General features: G+C 38.4%; 1 protein-coding gene across 8 annotated transcripts in view; it reads right to left on the minus strand.

The window, feature by feature from the left end:
- Positions 1-21,209, minus strand: part of BACH2 (BTB domain and CNC homolog 2) — a 367,628-nt gene that overhangs the window by 141,630 nt on the left and 204,789 nt on the right. For 6 of the 8 annotated variants that reach the window (XM_054557878.2, XM_024249013.3, XM_054557879.2 and 3 more), the window contains one exon: positions 17,224-17,372. Coding sequence is in view for 1 of the 8 variants with exons in the window: in XM_054557876.2 (XP_054413851.2) it covers positions 896-928 (33 nt within the window). In the remaining 7 variants the exon portion in view is untranslated. The other 2 variants (XM_054557883.2, XM_054557876.2) reach the window with 2 other exon arrangements.

The following is a 21,209-nucleotide window of genomic DNA, read 5'->3' on the forward strand; positions in this document are numbered from 1 at the left end:
TCCAAAACTTAATAGCCGGCTGTTGGCTGAAAGCCTCACTGATAACATAAATAGTCCATTAACACATATTTTGTATGTTATATGTATTATATACCTGCAATAAAGTGAGCTGGAAAAAACAAAATGTTATTAAGAAAATCATAAGAGAAAATACATTTACTAAGTGAAAGTGGATCATCATAAAGGGCTTCATCCTCACTGTATTCACATTGAGCAGACTGAGGAGGAGGAGGAAGAGGGACTGGTCTTGCTGTCTCAGGGGTGGCAGAGGCAGAAGGGGTAGAGGAGGTGGAAGGGAGGCAGAAGAAGCAGGTACACTCAGTGTAACTTTTATTGAGAAAAAATCCACGTATATGTGGACCTACGCACTTCAAACCTGCGTTGTTTAAGGGTTAATTGTACTATGTTCTCCTGTTTTAAGAAGTATCTGTTGCATGGAGTTCAAAGTTCTTCAACTTGTTTACTGTATTAAGTGAGCATCAAATAGCCAAAGCACTGGCAATGTTACTATAATAAGTAGTTTTGGGGACTGTTCTCCGTTTTGGAGGTTGTACCTCTACTTGAGTGAACTGTTTGATTAGGTTAGAAAAGCAAATGGTACCCTAAGTATCAAAAGGCGGCCAAAGGTCACTCAGGGCCACGGGCTGGACCATGGTGCTCCAGGGTCTTTGCCCTGTTATGAGCTGATCTGTTTTTCTCTTCAATGCTTCCAGCCAGCAGTGTTGAAATGAGATATTTTAGGATTTCCAAATTGTTTCTAAGGCTGTTAGTCACAAACTCGTATCAAGGCAGTTAACTCAGGTTAGATAGCAGACAGGCTCAGAGCCTCACCTTTGCAGGTCAAAGCTCGAGAAACCCTTCACATGATAATTCACACATCTGTTATTTCTTTTACCTGTCCCTTCTCTGCCTTTAGCTTCTCAGTCATCCAACCCCGCCTCTGTGAAAAGTGCACAGTGACTCAAGGCTTTTCTTAGGCCTCTGACAGGTGAACAAAGAAAAACACCTTTCACAAATCCAACCTATCAAGGGATAGAAGAAGAGAGAACAGAGCCTTCAGTAAAGAACCCTAAACATCCCACCAGAAAGTCCCAAACAACCCTGAAAAGTGAGACTAAAACTACCAAAAGCTGACAGAGGGTAACAAGCATTATTTCCAACCCACACTTGTCCTTCTAAAAAAAACCAACCCGCTACTGAAAAAACCCCTGAAATGTATGAAATCTAACATCGTTAACATATTTCCTGTCCTCACATAGCTTATAAAAATGTTTCTGAGCTTTTCCCTGGCTCATTTACAACGATGAGAAGGAGCAAAAAGGAAATGCAACAGATGGTACTGAGGGAGGAGGTACTACCATCCTCGCTCACAGTCATCCATCTTCGCAGTAAGTTATCCCTGCTTGGGCGAGGTTTCAAACGTTTTTTAGATGTACCAATGGCGTATTCTTGCTCGAGAACAATGAAGATGAGGCTCCTTTAAAAAGCTTCAGGTTAGAAGGCATGTTTACTACTGTCTATTTTTGTTGTTTCTAAAAGAGATCACCTCAGCTTTCCCTCTGAACCTCCCCAAACTGACTCCGCGAGAATCTAATCTGGTACTGATTTAGAGCTGACAGGTGGTACATGCATAATTAAAGATGACCTAACACAGAATGCTCTCATTCCTGGCATATTATCAGACACTTAAGCAAAGCAATTATCAGTAGGCAATCTTTTCTGTCAACAGAGATCGAGATGAAACATTTCTTCAATTAAGAGAATTCTGCAAGGATGCTGTACACACCCATCTGCAAATACTTGAAAACCTTTAGAGGTTAATACTAAGTCAGCTCAATGAAACACCTTTGGCCAGTTAACACATGCTCTCCTCTCCTCCCACTTTTCCTGGGAGGTCACATTTCAAACATCAAAATCGGGACAATTTTAAGGTGCTGCCAGACATCCTGACACGAACGGACAAGGAAATCTCTGCATTTTTCTGCCTTGCTGAGGTCTGAAAATAAAACAAGTTTTCCTTAAAGGTTCAAAGCAAAAAAGGATAGGGTTCACATTAAAGCAAATTCAATTAAAATTTCCCTTCAAAGCAGGATTATTCCCTCTCCATGCTCCACCCATGTCAGAAGTATTTAGAGAATTATTATCAAGCCTTAAAACTTCGTCTTGAATCTAAGTGATTTAAATGATTTTTTTCTTTCATTTTGAAGAAATCAATATTATTCAAAGAAAAAAGGGACTTGACAAAAACGGAGGAATTTCCCATTTCAGGTGAAGGAGGGAAGAGGTGCCGCATTTCCTGATGGAGTACTGTGCTTTTTATAAATTATAGTGCATGCACTTTGTAGAAATGAATGCATTTAAGCTTTCCTTAGAACAGAAATTGCTTTAACGTTATAGTGAAACAAATGATTTTCTTTTCTTTTTTAAAAGGGTAGTTTATAAGTTAATGGTTTTTTGAAGCCCATGTAAAAACCGCCTTCCACAAGACAGAGAACTTCACAATGTTTGTGGTGCATATTTTGCCACATTTCACAAGAGGTCTTATTGTTTAAATTCTTATAGCCTTATGTCATATGTGAACAAATGACTTTATTGTTCATTTGAACATGTCTTTATAGGATCTCTGGTGGTAGAGCTAGTGTTGTTGTTTGCATTTTTTCCCCTCAACAAGCCAGAACAAAAGTCTCTTTTTCTGAAGCGCTGGGAACTCAGGGACCATGGCAGTGTGGCAGCAGTTGTCAGTTGGAAACACCATAATGATAATGTAAGAGAAGTGCTCACATTAAGGGGTTGACTTCTGACAAGTCAAGGTCTATAGAAAAGTTTCCGCTACAGCAGACATTATGGTAATGCAAAACAGAAGCACTTAATAGAACAATTAAGAATCATCCAGTACACTATTACTGCAGTAGGGCTCAATTCCTTTCAAGATATGCTTTCTTTGGAAGAGACTCCATTCAGAATATTAGGGGAAAAATATCAGTAGCCTTTGGGGAGAACATAATCAGATGGGAGGTGGAAGCGATGGTGGGATCATTAATGGGAGATTCAGTAGGACTCAAAGCTCAAGTTCATTATATTTCTTAGAACTAAGAATAGCTTCTGAATGAGTACTCACAATTCTCCACAGACCTATTTCTCCTAAGGAGCTCCCCCTTTCTCCCTTTCCAATTTTAATCTAAGAAAAAGAATAGAATACAGACAGACATGGGTAGGTAAGCAGGAACAAAGGAACCCCTACAGAATGGAACAGAATCTAAGCTAGTTCCGTTTTAGATGTTGTTAAATCCCTTTGACCAGGATTCAATTTAGAACAACTCAAAAGATACAGTTTGACAGCATGCTGCATCAAGAGGACAGGAGAAATAAAGAAGTCACAGGTGTAATGTTGTGGCAAACAACAAAATGTTATTTCCCAGTGGATGTCATGGACGAAAAGAACATATAAGGCACACACTACCATTAAAGTAAACAGAATACAAAAAGGAAAAATTTTAGTGAGTTTATGTAGGGAGAGACCCTCATTTCTCACACAGCTCAGAGTCCCTGACTTTTGTAGGACTTCAGTGAATAAAGCAAAGTCTGTAAGCACAGCCTTTCTATGCTGAGGATGATATATGGCACAAAAACATTTTACATGATGCCTTTTACACTTAGATATTATTTTAGAATCATAAACTAAAAGCGTTTTTAAGGTGGAGGTACCCGGCATAAAACAGATGTATCTTCTTGTTAACCAAGGCTTCTCCTGTCCACACTCAAACCTGGCTTTCCAAGTGTGTTGGCTTTACTATTTTATGATTGGATGAATAAAATAAGACTGTAACTATGGCTACAAAATAAATTATGATACCCTGACCCCAACAGAGTATTATTTTGGAAAGAAAAAAAGTCACATCCAAGATATTATTATCGTCACTGCAATCTACCTGTGACCCTGTTTCAGAAAACCTGCCATTTGGAAGCCTTGTGGAGACATTTTTCAGAATCCTATGTATTCTCTCTGTTAACTAATCAGAGATACTTCTCAGGTTTATTTCACTAAGGACAAAGTATGACATATACTTAAGAAAGGATGGATATTGTTTCAGGATCTCTATCCATTCAGGAGAAGACACTTGCTCTTTAGTTAAAAAATGACTGTGACTAATTCCAGAGCACCTGGTATTGGCTTTTTCAAGAATGAGCATTTGAAGTCAAACTGGAAAATGGTGACTAGCACATCTGCAATGATCTAGATGATGGTAAGAGACGATCCAGAGATGGTAAGAGACAGATAAACCCAAAAAGGGTGGCCTCGCTTTGCTGCAGAGGGATAAAAGAAAACAGAAGAAGTGAAAAAAATGATTTTTCTCTAAAAGTCCCACTCTAGGAATCACCTTTGTTAACTTTTGAGTTCTTTCACAAAATGAAATGTTATGTGACAGTACAATCTGTTTCCCTTAGGGATGGAAGGCAATGAGGGGAGACCAGTGATAGGTGAGATTTAAAGACACGTAAAGGAAGGGTAGAAAAGAAATGCATTATGTTACTGAGCGAATGAGGATTAAATCTTCATAATGCAGGTGAGATTCTCACAAAAAGAAAATAAAACAATGGCAAGCTTTTACTGAACACCTAATATCACCCAGCTGTGAATAAAAGAAAAAGAATCTCACACTGACCAGTTCATACAAATCAACTAACACTTATTCCCTTATGGTCCATTGTAACCCATACTCCAAGCAGACATGATGTTCTTTCACATGTACACATTTGTAACTTTCTGTAAACTAATTAGCAAAGGAGAATACAAAATAAGCAGGTATAATGGAAACTAGTGAATTCCATCCCTGAAGCTAGTTGTACTGTAATATCTTCTGCATGGTGCCAACAGCCCCCTTTCCCTTTGCTCATTCCGACACAATGCCTTCAGGTCTGTCTAAGTAATGTAATTTACTAGAGTGGAATTCCCTCGGTACCCTGTGCAGTACTTGGTGACAGTATCGTTTATACTTCACCGTGTCGTGGCCTGACACTGATCCATCGGCCTTCATCCCTCATTCAGAGGAGAGCATGCAATTTCACCTTCCTCTGTGCCCTTCTCTGGTGTGCATGTACACATTCACTCCACTCAGCCCTAATTACAAACCTGGGTTAAAATACTCTCATTAGATTTATATTTCGCACTCCAAATGTCAATCTTGTTGAAAATTCCCGTTTTCTGGAGGATTCATCCATTAGCAATAAACTTTAAAGCATTCTGTGACCGAGTGCATTAAACCAGCAATGCGGACATGCACTTACAATACATCATTAGAGAAAATCTCCATTGCAAATACTTTACACTATTCAACCAAAGGAATAATGAGCCCCGCCTGGCCAGTACCCTCAAACTGCACATGAAGGATAAGTTAAAACTGGCAGTTTTGCAGGAAGGAGGACACGGTGTATCCACAGGATGCATTTCAGAATCTGTCATTCCTTATGAAGGTGTGGGAGGGAATCACAGCCAGAGTCTAATTTATCACCTTCTCTCACCTATTATTTTTACAGAAACTTCGGTCTATGGCAAAGGGCAAGAGGGATGGCGAAGATAATGGGGAATATATGAGTGTGTAGAGGGAACAGAAGCTGTATCTGCAATGCCAGGAACTTTGAAAGTCACCTAGAATGATTGGCTCGGCCTGAAAAGCATTCTTCCATTTCGTTAACAGAGAAAAGTGGAGAAAGCAGCATTTTCGGGAGACACTGGAGGAAGCTGAGCTGGTATCATTTTAATACAAGACAGATTTCCCTGGCAGAGTTGACCTGAGAATTGTCTTTATTCCAGACTGATGGTTCCTAACACAAAAACCAAAAATCTGATGAGAATACTAATATATAAATTATAAGTCACAAGTTGTACCTGGGGCAGAGATGGTAGACAGACTAAGAACAGGAAAATTTGAAGAGGATTTAAAAACAACCCAGCAAAATACAACAATTGAGAAAACTAAGCCACCACTGTTTTATATCTGTCACATATTTTAATTCTTTAGCTTACAGGTTTAATTCATCACTTCTTGTCAGGTCTCAGGTGAGGCAAAGTTAAGGTACAGTCATACCTTCTCTTTAACTTTGATAAATGAAGAAACAGCATTCTAGGAAAGTCCTGGAGGAGGTTAAAGGGAGACTGATTTGAAGTCTTAGCATCTAATCCTGAAGGCTAACAAAAAGTTATGTCCACAATTATGACTTTGTATTGTGAAATACACAATATACTTTATAACGCAAAACTTTGATGGGTGGAAAAGGACTCTAGAAGGACAGGTATACATTGTATTAAACAGAAAATAATTTGCAAAGCGTAATAAATAAAAATAAAAGCAACAGCAATTGTTTTCTACCTGTCAGCATCTGGTCTATCTGTCAGATTGTTCAGTAACCAGTATTATAACAGATGCAATATTTTCTGTGAGGAATTACACCACCATGGAAGCTATTGCTCCTGAAGTTTTGCCCATTTCCACCTGAAATATTTTTTTAGCCTTACTTGATTACAACGTTGGCACTCTCTTTCATAATGTACACCAGCAGGCACTACAATTAACGTGCACAGATGTTAGAACTGAAAATCTATGTTTAAATAAAAAACAGGGAGAAGGTAAAAATTACTGAATATGCTCAACACAGCACTAATCTTAAAAGGAAAGAGAGGCTTATATTGTGCTAATAGCAAAATAAAAAAAACAACAATCCCCCAGATGGGATTAGTAACCTAAGAAGAAGCAAACCACTCTATAAATGCCTGTATTCTTCTGAAACACTGAACCAGAGGCTGATCTTTTGTCCATTTAATTCCAAAATTTGTACTCCAAGAATAGAGGAGAACTCCCAAATGCTTTAAAATTCTCCAACACATTTTATGATGTAACTGCACAAATGACAATAACACCAACATCATTTTGTGGAGTGCTGGCTTTGTGCTTTATGTACTTCATCTCACTGAATCCCCAAAACCACCCTCTCATTCAGGTAGGCAGTACTACTTCTGTTCCCATTTTCAGATAAAGACACCCAGGCCTAGGAGAGGTTAACAGATCAAGGTCAACAAGTAGCTAAGCTAAGATTTGATCCGGAGTCTTTTTTCCTCCTAAAGCTCTCAACTCATTGTAACCACTGTGCCACACTGTTTGCCACAGTTGGGGATGCCAAAGAAAAATGTGATTTGCAGTCTTCATTTTTCAGAGTCTTCTGGAATGACTGCCCTCTTGACTCATCCATTTTACAAAGCGCATCAAACTGAAAGGCTCAGAACACTTGCAGACATTCTCATTCTTTGGAAATGCCACAACCACTCAGTCAGTGGAACGGGACAGCACCATCAATGGGATCGCGAAGGCACAAATTTCCCTGTGAATGCTGGCGCCGCCTCTCTTTGGTGTTTCTTCTAGCCACAAACGGACACGTTATCACTTACTGTGGTTGTATTCGACTCAGCAGCCAGATGCAGGGGAGTTTTTACTTGGTTAACTGTCCCTCCAACATCTGTGTCTACAGAAGGTACTACAGGGCAGGCGTATGCTCATCCTTGTCCCTTCTCCCCCCCCATCCAAACACACAAAAAGTTTTCCAATCTCTAGGGCAACACTATTAAGATATCCTTTCCTTGCTGTGCTATGAGTTTACAAGAAAGAACTTTCTAACAATAAGCCAAGAAGATGGATGTTGTAAAACCGCATTTCAAATAAGGCAATTCCTTTTTAAAAAAGATTCAAGGGTTTCATGCTTCTTTCTTCCTTCCATCAACACAATTTGTTTATGTACAAGTTGGATCTTTCTTCCTTCGGAAGAGAAAAGTGCTGATAAACTATCATGTATAGACAAACAACGCAAAAACTTGGTTGCCTTTTGCTATTTAAACAGAGACAAATTATTTCCCAATATACCACTTACCAGACAGATGCAAAGATGTGGGCAAACCAGTCTTCAGAATTAACAGAGTGATTTTGCTTGCACTACATATTCTGATTTGTATGACTCTTATTTTTAGCCATGCACAAAGGGCAATAAATGGAAAATCTTATTCTAACCGCTACTTTTTCTGGGCCACCCACACTGCCCCACCTACCACACAACTTCACAAATGTAAAAAACCCAGCCCAGGGTTTGTCCTAACAAGGGATGCAAAGTGGCTAAAATGTGTGACATTTTTTCCAGTTAGTGTTTGTACTTTCATTTTTTTTTTTCTGTCTCAGGACTTTCAGGGAAAACAATGTTGACTTACCAATGGGCATTTTCAAAGACTCTTAAGTTTGTATGTCAGTCAGTGTACAGACAACGTGATCTGTAAGGCACGGGCACCACCCTGCCGTGAACCACATCTCAGCCAATCTTCCGCAAAGAAATGTACCCAAAAACTTTTCTGTAAATTCAGGAAGGTGATCCACACCTTTCACATTTTGTTTTGAAACAATGATGGTATTTTAAAAGTTCTTCAAATTAACAAAAGTCATATCAGAAATATAAACATTTCTAAAACAGAGTGGGCTGTGAGGAGTGATTTTGCCAAACTTAAGTCAGTAGTACTTGACTTATATCTGCTTTTAGTCTGCGGTGGCACCACGCTTACCAAGGAACAGTATCCCCTTGCTATCCCTTTCCTTCTGTGCATTTTTTCTTTCTGTATGCCTTAACCACATTTCTCCACCTGATAACCTGAAGCTTATCAAGCATTAATTCACACATGGTTATCATTGTGGATTGAAGCATCTGATATTTAGAGATAACCATCTTGATGGCAAATAATAAAAACAAAATTGATGAAGAGGATGTTTGCTAGGGGCACAGAGAAGATAAAGATGAGAGTCTCTTTTTGATTACTATCTTTCCAGACATTTAATAAAAAGTTATTACAGTCTCAGGATACCAATTAAAATGCTTGTTCCTCTGAGCCCTCTGCAAACCACAACAGCAAACATATGCAGGTAACAATTAATATTTAAAAGTCTAGTTCAACAAAATCATCAGAATCATTAGGAAACAAAAGGTGTCAACTCTGAGAAACGCATCTTTACCTGTGTGCCTGCTCATTATCCAGAAACTAGAGGAAATGTTCTTTCATCATCTGGTAGTTAGCACATGCCCTGCAGAGCTAACACCGTCTTCATGCGCGGTACTCGAGCAGCTCTGATGAGATGTCTCAGAAAATCTTTTTTGGGTGATAGTCCACTATCGTCAGAACTTCTGACTTGTGTTGTAAAAACACAGGCAATTAAGTATTACACAAAGTGGGTCATACGCCACTGAGACAACCACACCGCCCCCAAATCAGACTCCAAATGACTGTGCTGTGACAAGGTAGGAGGGGTCTGAACGCAGCGAAAGCAAAACTTTTATGTGGTGAGAAGCATTTTAGTTTTCACTGGTTTAGGTTAGAGAAAGTTAATCTCAATGTCAACTACAAAGCCAACAAACTTTTAGTGTGTTCTTGAATTTATATGACAAATGCTGGCTGTTCATCTAATGGGAAATTCAGATCCAACGTCATAAACAGTCTGAGGGACAGTCTCAGGCTTAAATGACATGCCCATCACTAAACAAGTGAGCACCGTGACTCAGTGAAGGAAGGCGGCCAAATCGAAACTAAAGATAAAGAACCAAATTCTCATTATCCACATTAGCATCTCCTTCTCCAAGGGAGGATCAAAGTACTGTATACCACTTCCCCACACCTGTAACCAACCAGGGCATTCAACACAATCGCGGATGCTACCCAAACACCCTTCAACTGCTGTAGGAAAAAGGTCAAATGTAGTTACCTGAATTGAGCACATTCATTCATCTGTCACTGAAGAGCCACAGAAAGATTAATTCAATACACACTGAGTTCCTATTACATACAAGGACACAGAGGACATGAAGTGATGCTCTCAAAGTCACTGCTTTCAAGGAACTTAAGAGTCCTGTACAGGGGATGATAAAACCTAGATATAACCAATGTCAAAGACAGACTTTTTCTTTTTTTTTTAAACAAACGAAATCCCTTCTAGCAGCTAGCTGCTTACTAAATACTTCCTATTCTACTGACATAAAGTTTGTGGATTACAATTCTACATTTCTCAGATGAATCTTTTAACAGTTCCTTAAATTTTACCTTGGTTTTCTTTCAGTGCTCAAAGCCCTTCCTAACCTTGGCCAAGTGTTAGGATTCATCCTAACCTGAAGGCCTAGTACTCTCCAAAGGGAAGCACAGAGATACCAGCACAACTCAAGGAGCTACAAAATCACACCACTGCAATAGAAAGAGATGCGTCTTTAAAGGGGGATAAAGGATGCAAAGTTAAAGGAAAAGTCTGTTCACAGCACAAGAAGGCATATATTTGAATGAAATTTTGTTACCAAAATTATAAAATCAGAACTTGATTGGAGTCCATATTGTTTAGACTGTGAATGGGGAATGGGAAGATCTGGCTAACTCAACCTTTCCCATTTCTGCCAAATTGCCTTATAGTACAGTGATTACTAATTTCTAAATAATCAGAACACATTCAGTTGACCTAACACCAAAACCATCTTGTACATAACTGAATCTTCCTTTATGATTCCAGAGGCCCACTAGGATCTTACAGGGCCACTCAGTATCATTTTGACTGACAGAAGGTAGAAATGAAAATACTGGTTGATAGGAATTTCCACCTGATAAAGATACTGGTGAGTCCACACAGGTATCTGTTCTTATAAGAGCTGATTAATATAATTAGAAGGGAGAAAAAAAAGCAACAAGGAGATCACTGTCCTATAAGATGACACTTAAAGGCATCATTCCTAAGTGCCACCAGCTTGTAGGATGTAATCAGTCTAGAGCACTGCTTGTAAATTTGGAATTAGTTAATTAGTTGAAAAAAGTTTGGAAAAATACATAAAAGTATGAGTTAACAGGTAGGTTATATTTGGGCAGACAGATTATAGGTAATTTATCTCTACCTTTATTCAATTTTCTGCTATTTTATAAATTATGTAGAATACATGTATCACTTTGATAATAAGGAAAACAAAGCTACTTCTGTTTAGATAAAAGGAAACAATTATTTTCTGATTCTGGTTCTGTCTAGAAATCAAGAACACTGCATCAATAAGTTTCTGACACTTTCTGTCAAGAAATCAAGGACCCAGCATACCAATCTGAACTGAACTGATGACAAGTAAGGCACATAATATGGGAAAAATATGCTAGAAATAACAGATTATAGCTTCTAATTAAGCACCGCAAGGACTCTAAAAATCTTGCTATCCTGAAAAGATTTGTAAATACTGTTCTGGGGCAGAAGAGCAGAAGTGCTTTTCCTCCTCATGACGCACAGTCTGTGCAACTTCCAGCTGCCACAAGGCTGCAGGCGCACACTCTTACAAGATCTATCTAATGGGACATCCTTGGAAAAACATGCTGCAATGCCCTGGGTTAAATCCGGGCTTACAGAGAGGCATCATTTCACTAGTGACAGGTGCATCCAAAAAAGAGCACACAAACAATTTCTTAAAAATCAACAGATTGGAAACTATTAGAATAAATTGATAAACAATTTGTGCTACAACTGATGTCACTGGGTAGGCAGCTTTATAATAAAACATAGATTATTTGGAGACTCACGACTCAGGGAATTATCATTTGAAATTTTTGATTTATCTATTAATGTATATAACCATGCTGGTAACATCACTCCTCTCTGTACCATTAGCAGAGAATGAAAATTAATTTTGATGATCTCTTGAGCAGAACATAATCTGAATCTGAAATGGAATATTACAAATAATCATATCATAGGTTCTTTTTATTTTTAAAAAAGAAACAGAATTGGCTTCAAAAGTATGCCGTTGGTTCCCAATGACTATAGGAGCTAAATACATAGGTTCATAAAATGATTTCATATATTAGTTTTAAAACCAGTAATATCACAACTTTTACAGTGCTTAACATAAACAGAACATTTAACATTTAACCTCTGGCACTGGAAAGGTGGTAAAAGCCAAAACTTGCAGTTTCTCGAGAAGAATAAAAATGAATGGTATGTTGTTCTATCCTCAGTCAACATTTTTAGATTATTATTAAAGCATGGAAATAGGTACACTAAAACCTTAGTGAGCCTATTTGAGGACAAGAATATTTTTTATTATTTTGATTTTCTGGTTAATTGACAACTAGAAAATGCTTTTTGTTGAAGGTTTTCCAAAGCAGTTTCTTTTCCTCTTTATAAAACATCTAACCATTCTCAATGATTCAGCAGGTCAGTGTGATTAGTTACAAGTATCCTCCAGGGTTTATACCCCACCTTTACTCAAAACCAAAGCTATCTTGTTTTCTTCATCGCTGAAAAAGGGAAGTGTGGTGTGTGCGGTAGGGTGGGGTGTGTGGGAGGGAAGGGGAGGGGGGTGGGGAAGTATGAAGGTTAGCTAATTCAGGGTTCTGGCTAGTTGGGTTCCAGGTAGCAAAGCCATCAGTAAACACAAATTCAATGTCTGGAACCAGGCACATCTGATTCCTGCGAATGACGAGACAAGGACACAAGGAGATCCCACTAGGGTCTGTCTTTGTTGGTCTTCTCTACTTTATGTCATTTTGTCTCGGTGACTGCTGGTTTGATGCTTTTCTCTGTGGAAAATCTGTGTCAGTGTGTCTATCCAAAAATTCTGGTCTATGAACTCATGGGGGGGCGGGAATTTATTTTTATTAGATTCCATATCCACGCCCTTTCAACTCAAGCTTAGGGTGGATGTCAAAGATGAATAAGCCCGTACCTTCCTCTCCCTTAGACTTGCTGACCTGAATTTTCTCCTCTACAAAAACCTTTAATTCCAGTTTTTTTTTGGTATCTCTGCAGCTCCCCATGGCAACTGACTCAGAAACCTCTTTTCCTTTGCCCTGTTTTCCAATACCTAAGTGAAAATCATGAAGAGTTTCTTTCTAAGCAGGTTTGGGAAGTCTGGCATGAGAATGAGTGGACTAATTTTTATATATTGTACTTTAACAAATTCATTTTATCTCTTTTCAGTTACACCTTTTCCTTAAGCAAAATTATATATAATGGTTCTGCTATAGGGCCTCTGTAACAGACTATATATATACTGGTATCTTAAGGAGATAGTAGGATAATTTAGGATAGCAGTTTGTGAACTTTTTGAAACCATGGATCCTTATATATGGCTCTTCAGGAATTCTAACCCCTGGTCAGCCCTAGGGGTAGAGGGTAAAGGTAGTGAAGATGACCTGAATAAAGTATGGCTACTGGGCCCCATAAAACTGTTGATTGTTCTTCAAGGCCAAATTTCTAGAAATGTAGAATAAAACACAAAAGCCAAAAAAAGTAGGGTACAATGGACTAACCTAGTGAGTTCCATCCTGTGTGTTCCTCACAGGACTACCGGCCACTCACTAACCTGTCTGTGACTTACGGGTACAATAATACCCATCAGTACAGAGATTTGGTGACGGGGGATAAATGCTGCTTCACCTGGAGAATGTAAAACAGGCATCATAATAATCACAGGCCCTACAGCGGGAGAACTATCTGCTGTGGATTTCCTCTCACAGCTTTCATTTTCTACCGCGCTGGAATCTACGGGAAGACTGCATTCCCTGGTTCCTGCCTCCATGTCCACCTCTGCTGATTAAGACCTTTCAGAAGCCACAGTCAGGCACACAGCTCCGTGACTCTCTCCATGCTCTGTGCATGCACTGGTTTACAAACACCCATCTAGAGGAAATGGAGCAGCCCCACTGCTGGAGCATGGGTGGCTCACGCTTTCCTTCACCCCAGTGAAGCAGGTCTTCTAGATGTGTAAATGGCATTTTAGTAGAGACCACAGTTGTTTAAGGCAAATTCCCTTGATGGCTTCTGACAACTGTGTCTTTACTCTGATAGGAAACTCATTCCTGGGACTGAAGTATATACCATTCAGTGGATCCCTTACCTTTGTTGTCTTCTAAAGGCTGCCCAAAGGGTAACAGGGATGAGGGAGGTGTGAGAGACATAATGATCTGTTCCTCCTGCACCCTCACAAACTGCAGCATCCCTATCAAGCACTAGCTAGTGATTCTGCACAGCATTCTTAGGAGGAAAGCTTTAAAAAATTATGGTAAAATATATACAACGTAAAATTTACCATTTTTACCCATTTTTAAGTGTGCATTTCAGTGGCATTAAATACATTCACATTGTTGTGCAACTATCATCATCATTCATCTCCGGAACTCTCCAACCTTCCCAAACTGATACTTAATATCCATTGAACAACAACTTTCAATTTTTCCATCCTCCCATCCCCTGGCAACCACCATTCTACTTTCTGACTCTGTAAATCTGACAGTTCTAGGTATCTCATATATATGAGATATTTAATATTTGCCTTTTTGTGGCTGGATTATTTCACTTAGCATCTTCAGGGTTCCTCCACGTGGTTAGCGTGTGTCAGAATTTCATCTTTTTAAAGGCTGAATAATATTCCATTGTATGTATTAATATACACCACATTTTGTTTATCCATTCATCTGTAGATGGACACCTGGGTTGCATCCACCTCTGGCTACTGTGAATAATGCTGCTATGAACATGGGTGTACACACATCTATCTGCTCAATTCCCTACTTTCACTTTTTTTGGTATATACCCAGAAGTGGAATTGCTGGATCACTTGGTAATCCTGTTTAATTTTTTTTGAGGAACTGTCATACTGTTTAGTATTTACTTTTTAAAATATATAAACTTTATCTTAAAGAGCAGTTTTAGGTTCACAGTAAAACTGAGCAGAAAGTATAGAAGTTTCCCACATGCCCCCTGTCGCCCTCTGCCCCACAAGATTCAGTTTTATAGGCACCCTACTCACTCAGTGACTGAACGCTCTGTCCAAAGACATGGGGAGTGATCCAGGCAGGTCCTGCCAGATCCAGCAGGAGCCTGAAGCCATGATTCACCTAAGCAGTCATGACAACTTCTTTCCTTCCTGACCTGTAGACAGGAAACTGACTGACAGTAAAGGTCATCCCACAGGAACACTGGATGTGTAAACGTGGAGATCTGCAGAGTGGCAGAGCAGGAGAGGGCGCTAAGGGGCATTTGATCCAACCTCCTTCTTCCACTTTATGAAGATGTCTCATAAACTGATAACCTTCCTTCCAGGAATGCAGTGCAGAGTAACTAGTGCTTGTTGGAGATGGTATATTTTTGAGGGTGGAGTAATAATAATTACATCACTCACAACTCTATCAGTCCAAATCCTAGCCCTGTTACCCTTTGGGCAGCCCCCAGAAGGCACCTCTGGGTTAATTCGATTATAGATCACTTTTAACACTTACTGGTTTTTGTCTTATTTTTCTGATATTGTGGGTTTTATTTTAAACATTTTAACATACACCTGCTGTACATTTAAGTCTATCTCCAGGATTTTTGACTCTATTAATGTTGAGGCAATACATATGTTCTTTCTTTGCTTGGCAATTGCTTTATTAACAGTGATTATTCTCAACTCCAGAGAGTTATAATAAGAGAAATGTAAATCCTAAGTGCTACTCTGAATGATAACATCTACCATATCCAAGCAAAATGTTATAAATCACAGTGCTTATCCACAGATTTAAAATGCGCAGAAATTTCTCAAATGTTTCCTGGACAGTATCACTCATACTATTTTTACACTCACATTGACTCAATGAAACAAAAGAAAAAATGCTGTTTCAAATTCCTAGTCAAAGCTCAGAAACATACAATGCATATATCTATTCACAGGTACACATGTACATTTGTATGTACGCTTACATGTGTCCAAATGTGCATTTGTTTAGTCAAACTCTTCTACTTTTTTCTATTAATGTGGAATAAATTGTTCTTGTCCTCAGCAGTTAGACAATGGGCCTGTTCGAAAGCTAACACCACAACACAATGATTCGCAAAGTTTTTCAGTCTTGAGAACTTAGAATCTCACAAAACCTGGACTTGCTGGCTTGGGTTACTCATTGGAGGTGTGCTTCCCTTCCCATGTGTGTTTTGTTTTTTTATTTTTAACTTTTGTGGATATACAGTAGGTGTGTATATTTGTGGAGTACATGAGATGTTTTGATAGAGGCATGCAATATAAAATGAGCACATCATGGAGAATGGGGTATCCATCCCCTCAAGCATTTATCCTTTGAGTTACAAACAATCCAATTACACTCTTTATTACAAAATGTAAGTTATTATTGACTATAGTCACTCTACTGTACTATCAAATAGTAGGCCATATTCATTCTATTATTTTTTTGTACCTATTAACCATCCCGCCTCCATGGCCTGCCCCCAACCCCCACTACCCTTCCTGGCCTATGGTAGCTATCCCTCCTACTCTCTATGTCCAGGAGTTCAAGTGTTTTGACTTTTAGATCCCATGAGTAAGTGAGAACATGTGATGTTTGCCTTTCTGTCTCACATGTGTTTTGTAAATCAAATCACATTTAAGTGTGTGAGGGGAGGGATAATGCTATGATGACTCACTCTGAAAGGGAACAATGTATTTCCCAACTCAGGGGAAAAAAGATTTTCTCTTTTGAGTGTGTCTAAAACCATGATGAGCACACCTGCAAAAGGACTGTAGCTGTTGTTTTAGCCTAATAACAGCACTATTAGTCACACTTGTTGAAAACCAGGGGCAAAGAATGGCTGGTACTAGCAGCTCTGGGGTAAAGCTGGCACGGAATAATGGCATCTACTGGGCTGGACTTCCAAATGTGAAGGTGCTAAGTGAACCTTAAAACTCTTTTCTGAGACATAAGTCAGTGTATTAAGCAAAGCATTAAATTTCTTAATTTAATGCTATTTATTACTCAAGTATATACAGTTTTCTACCTTTTTCATCTTTTCAAGCACATGAGTTAAAGCAGTGATTCTCAAATTGGGGTCCCTGGACCAGCTGCATCAGCCTCATTTGGAAACTTGTTAGAAAAGCAAATTCCTAGCCTGTACCAAATCTACTGAATCAGAAATCTGGGCTTGAGGCCCAGCAAGCTGTACTTCAACAAGCCCTCTAGGTGATTCTGATTCAAGCTGAAATTTAAGAGCCACTGAGTTAAGGAGCCACCAATATACAGATTCCAACCTTTGCTCGATGATAACTCTCCAGCTCCTTTGTTAAAAAAAAAAGGAATTCATGTGTGCTTGGGCTATTTGTCACTATCACCTAAGAAAATATTTATCATTGTTTAATTAAGGAAAATAAACCCTGGTCAAAACTTACATGTAATTTTTCCAGGTCCTGTGCTGGCTTCGAGTCTTAGGATGCAGGGAACTGGGCAAAGGGAGAGATGAGGAGGCTCCGGCAATCCATTCAGACATGGACCCCAAAGTGTTGTGGGGCAACCTTGTGACAGGTCAGTGAGTGTCCACCTAATTGGGAAGGAAAAGTTGTCCATTAGCAGATGAAAGTATGCATGTGAATGTTTCCCCCTCTCTCCTGCTATCTCGCCATACTCCGTTCTGCTTGTTATGATCTCACACAACTGTCTGTGCCTCTGGCTGTCGGCCTCTTGACCAATCCTCATGAACAGAATAAGACACTATAGCCCATGGTAGAAATGCCTGGGCTCTGCCTACTAGAAGCCCTATTCCTTGAGGTATCTCCTTTAGGTGAGCAGCCCTCACGAGGGGCTCTCCTGAATCCAAATGCAGCCTAGGAGATAGGCCCATGTCCAGTAGATTATCACCTTCTATATTTCATCTCATGTTTTCTGTCAGCAAATCAGAACACCTTGGTTTAGAAGACACATGTGGCCATTGTAAATAGAACAGATTCAGGAAGCAAATGATTTAAGAATTCTGACCGAAATGAGATGATTCCCTGATGCCTCAAATGTGTTTCGTTTTAAAATTAATATTTATTTTTTCAGATAACTTAATACATGCTTATTGTAGAACATTTGAAACATACAGAAAAATAAAGAAAAAAAATTAAGATCAATGGTAACCTTGACACCAATAAATCACTAATGATGTTTTGTTGTATGGGTCCGAAACTCCTTCACCAAAACTCTTGGGGCCAGATATGTCTCAGAATTGAGAATTTTTTGGATTTTAGAGAGTATTACAATGCAGCTACCATTTATTACATTAGTATCTTGTGAGAGTATGGAGCAGCACCCTATATTAAATATTAAACATTAAATATTTGTGTACAAAAATAGATGCATATTCTTATTAAGTGGGGGTAAAATAGAGCCTCACATTTGTTCACGCCAGGTTTTCCTACCAAAGAAGTTACTAAAAATAGAACAAAACAAAACCCCTTTTGATTTCTGAAAACTTTTGCATTTAGAATTAGAGATAAGGGATTGTGGGCCAGTATTCTTTTCAGATACAAGCATATACTCAAAGTATTGCTTCTACTTTTTTCATTCAATTCTGAAATAAAATGTGAGTTATATGAGTATGAGTATTTCCCCAAGTTATTAAAAATTATTAAAACATGCTTTTTAATGTTCATGTGTATTATACCCCATAGAAATACATCTTATGTATTTATTTCCCTCATTTTTGGAATTGCAGATTGTTTTTTTCTTTGTTATTGTAAATAACATTTTAGGCGACATTTCTGAATATCAGATTGTCTGAATTTCTGAAAATTTTCTTATGCAGGTTCCTAGAAAAGGAATTATTGCATGAAAGGGCATAAACTTTGAGAGTCTTGATTTTCTAGAAAGGTTGCACCAATTTATATTTTTTTCCAGCAGCATGAATGCCTGGTTAATTATGAACCTTATCATAGACAGAGAAAAATACACTTGCTCCTCACGCAACTTAACAAAATTCTAATCAATGATGACCAAATGTAAGATATTTTATTTTTGTTTTCCTTACACAGAAGACAGTGAACAGCTTGCTGTTTTTGACATAGCAAGAGAGAAATGGAGTTAATTTAAGTTTACCATCAAATGACCCTCATTAGGCCAGACTGAGTTAGATATGGACAGTGGGGGAGCAGTGACTTGTCCATGGGGTCTTCACATGGAAAAGCATGTGAGAGAATTCAGAAATAATTCCCATAACATCATGGGAAGAAAAATCACTGATTATTTGTGGGTTGATAATTCAGCTTCTAGAGTAGTGAGGCCTTGTATTTCCCTTCCTTCTGGTGTTTTCCTATTTCTTGGACATTTTGCTGTTCCTCAGGATGGCATCAAAAAGCAGAAAAAGATGTGAAGACAAAATCAAATCAGAATAGCTAATAATAATGGCTAACCCTTATGCATGATTACAGTGTGTCCACTCCAATGCCAGGTCCTTGTATGTATTATCTCATTTAACACCAAGTGCATTGGTATCAAAACCGGTGGCTGGCAAGTTTGAAAGTATGTGCTCACTTATTCCCCAATAAGTTTGTAGGAATTTGGGCTTCAGAATTTCAAAGATCTATTCAAGCCTAGTGTCTCATTACTATGTTGACTCCTTGTCTAGCTATATATCACAAGCTTGATCTTTCCACTCTTTGGTCAGTACCATCTATAGCAACTAAACGAAGCAGAGAAAGTCTAAGAAAATTCTAGACAACAGTAAACCCTTTGAAAGTCCTATATTGACACTGGGAAGGCTATAGCTCTTTGAGTGAGCACAATAGAGAAGTGTGAGGTAAGAGTGTTATATAACACAAAACAGGTTATACATGGAGAAAGACATGAAGACACAGATAAAATACACACTTGAAAAAAGAAACATACAAACACATTCTTCCCAAATGTAGCTACGATTTAGGAATGCTAAAGCAGGTCTTATAGCCCCAGGTTCTTTTAGACTTATAGCTTTTTCTAATAATCTCTCTTTCTCTTTCCCCTTTATGTATATTTAACCTTACAAGATAATTGGTATAGAGAATGCCACAATTTTCATATGCTAATAAAAGCAAACTGAAGTGATGTTTGTTTGTTGTATTAAATGAAATAACCTCACTCTTTCACTTATGTATAAACTCAATTTCTGCACCCACTAATACTATAAGATGGTTATGGTTTGAGGAGTCGGGGGTGGGTGTAAAAAATTTCAATCTTATTTTGGGAGTGATTTAAATTGATCTTTCCCAACAATCTTTTCTAAAAATAAGGACTGTTTCTATCAAAATGATCAAAAGACCAAAGAGAAGTGGACCATTTCCTTCACTGTGGCTTTACTTCATAATTTAAGCATCGTTTTCCTGATAATTAGGTGTCAACGCAGGTAGAATAGCTTATAAATGACTTTTCTTTGCCACATTCAGGTATATGACTAAGTTTTTAAGCAGACCAGAGCTACAGGGTGTGAAAAATAAAATGGTAATAGAAGAAATAACCCCTCAAAGAGTATACTTTGTTTTTTCCAAAGGGCCTAACTGCTTCAGGGGAAATACAGAAAACAAACCACCATTAATAATGCAAATGATTACCAGACACTCCTTGGATACTCAAACTGTACAACTATCATTGTAAAGCTAATTACAAATTTGGATTCTCTCATTTTAAAAATATACTTCGAAGCAACCGACTTCTGTTTCAATGCTGAACCAAAGTCTGTGCAATTGGCACACTGTCAAAGTAAAAAAAAAAAAAAAAATATATATATATATATACACACACACACACTGCATCACTTGCACTTGAACAAAGTTATTACTTTCAATGTCACTAAATCCTGAACTGCAAAATACCGCAAGCTAATAGCAAGTAATGCCACATGGTATATTATCTTACATTTACAAAAGAGTTTATAGTTTTCCAAGCTACAGAGATACAGACTTTCCCATTCACAGTAGCTTTGTTATGCTGGGCACCCCACTCACTGCCTCAGAGCCTACTACCTCTCACAGGTTCTTGTGGGGATCACATGAGAATGTATACAGAGTGTTTTTTTTGCAGATTATAAGACATACATAAAATATTAGGTATCTTTTTTTTAAACTAAACTTTGTGAGGCATAAAGATATTAATCGCCATTTCATAGTTCAGGAAAAGAACACAAGAAGATGTAACAAAAACAGTACTAAGTTAGAAGATCTGAGTTTTGTTTCTAAATTGGCTACAAACTGGCTGCCTGACTCTCTGGGACTCGATTTCTTCAGTAAAACGAGGTGGTTGGATGAAATGACTTTAAGGTCTTTTGGAAGCCAATGGATCTGTGATGTAGGACGTGGCCGTGGTAGTGATGGGAGTGCCTTAGGAAGTAATCCCTCCTCTAGGTCAAGGAACCATGAGGCCAAAGGTA

The sequence above is a fragment of the Pongo abelii genome, chromosome 5, assembly GCF_028885655.2.
Source record: "Pongo abelii isolate AG06213 chromosome 5, NHGRI_mPonAbe1-v2.0_pri, whole genome shotgun sequence".
Taxonomy (NCBI): domain Eukaryota; kingdom Metazoa; phylum Chordata; class Mammalia; order Primates; family Hominidae; genus Pongo; species Pongo abelii.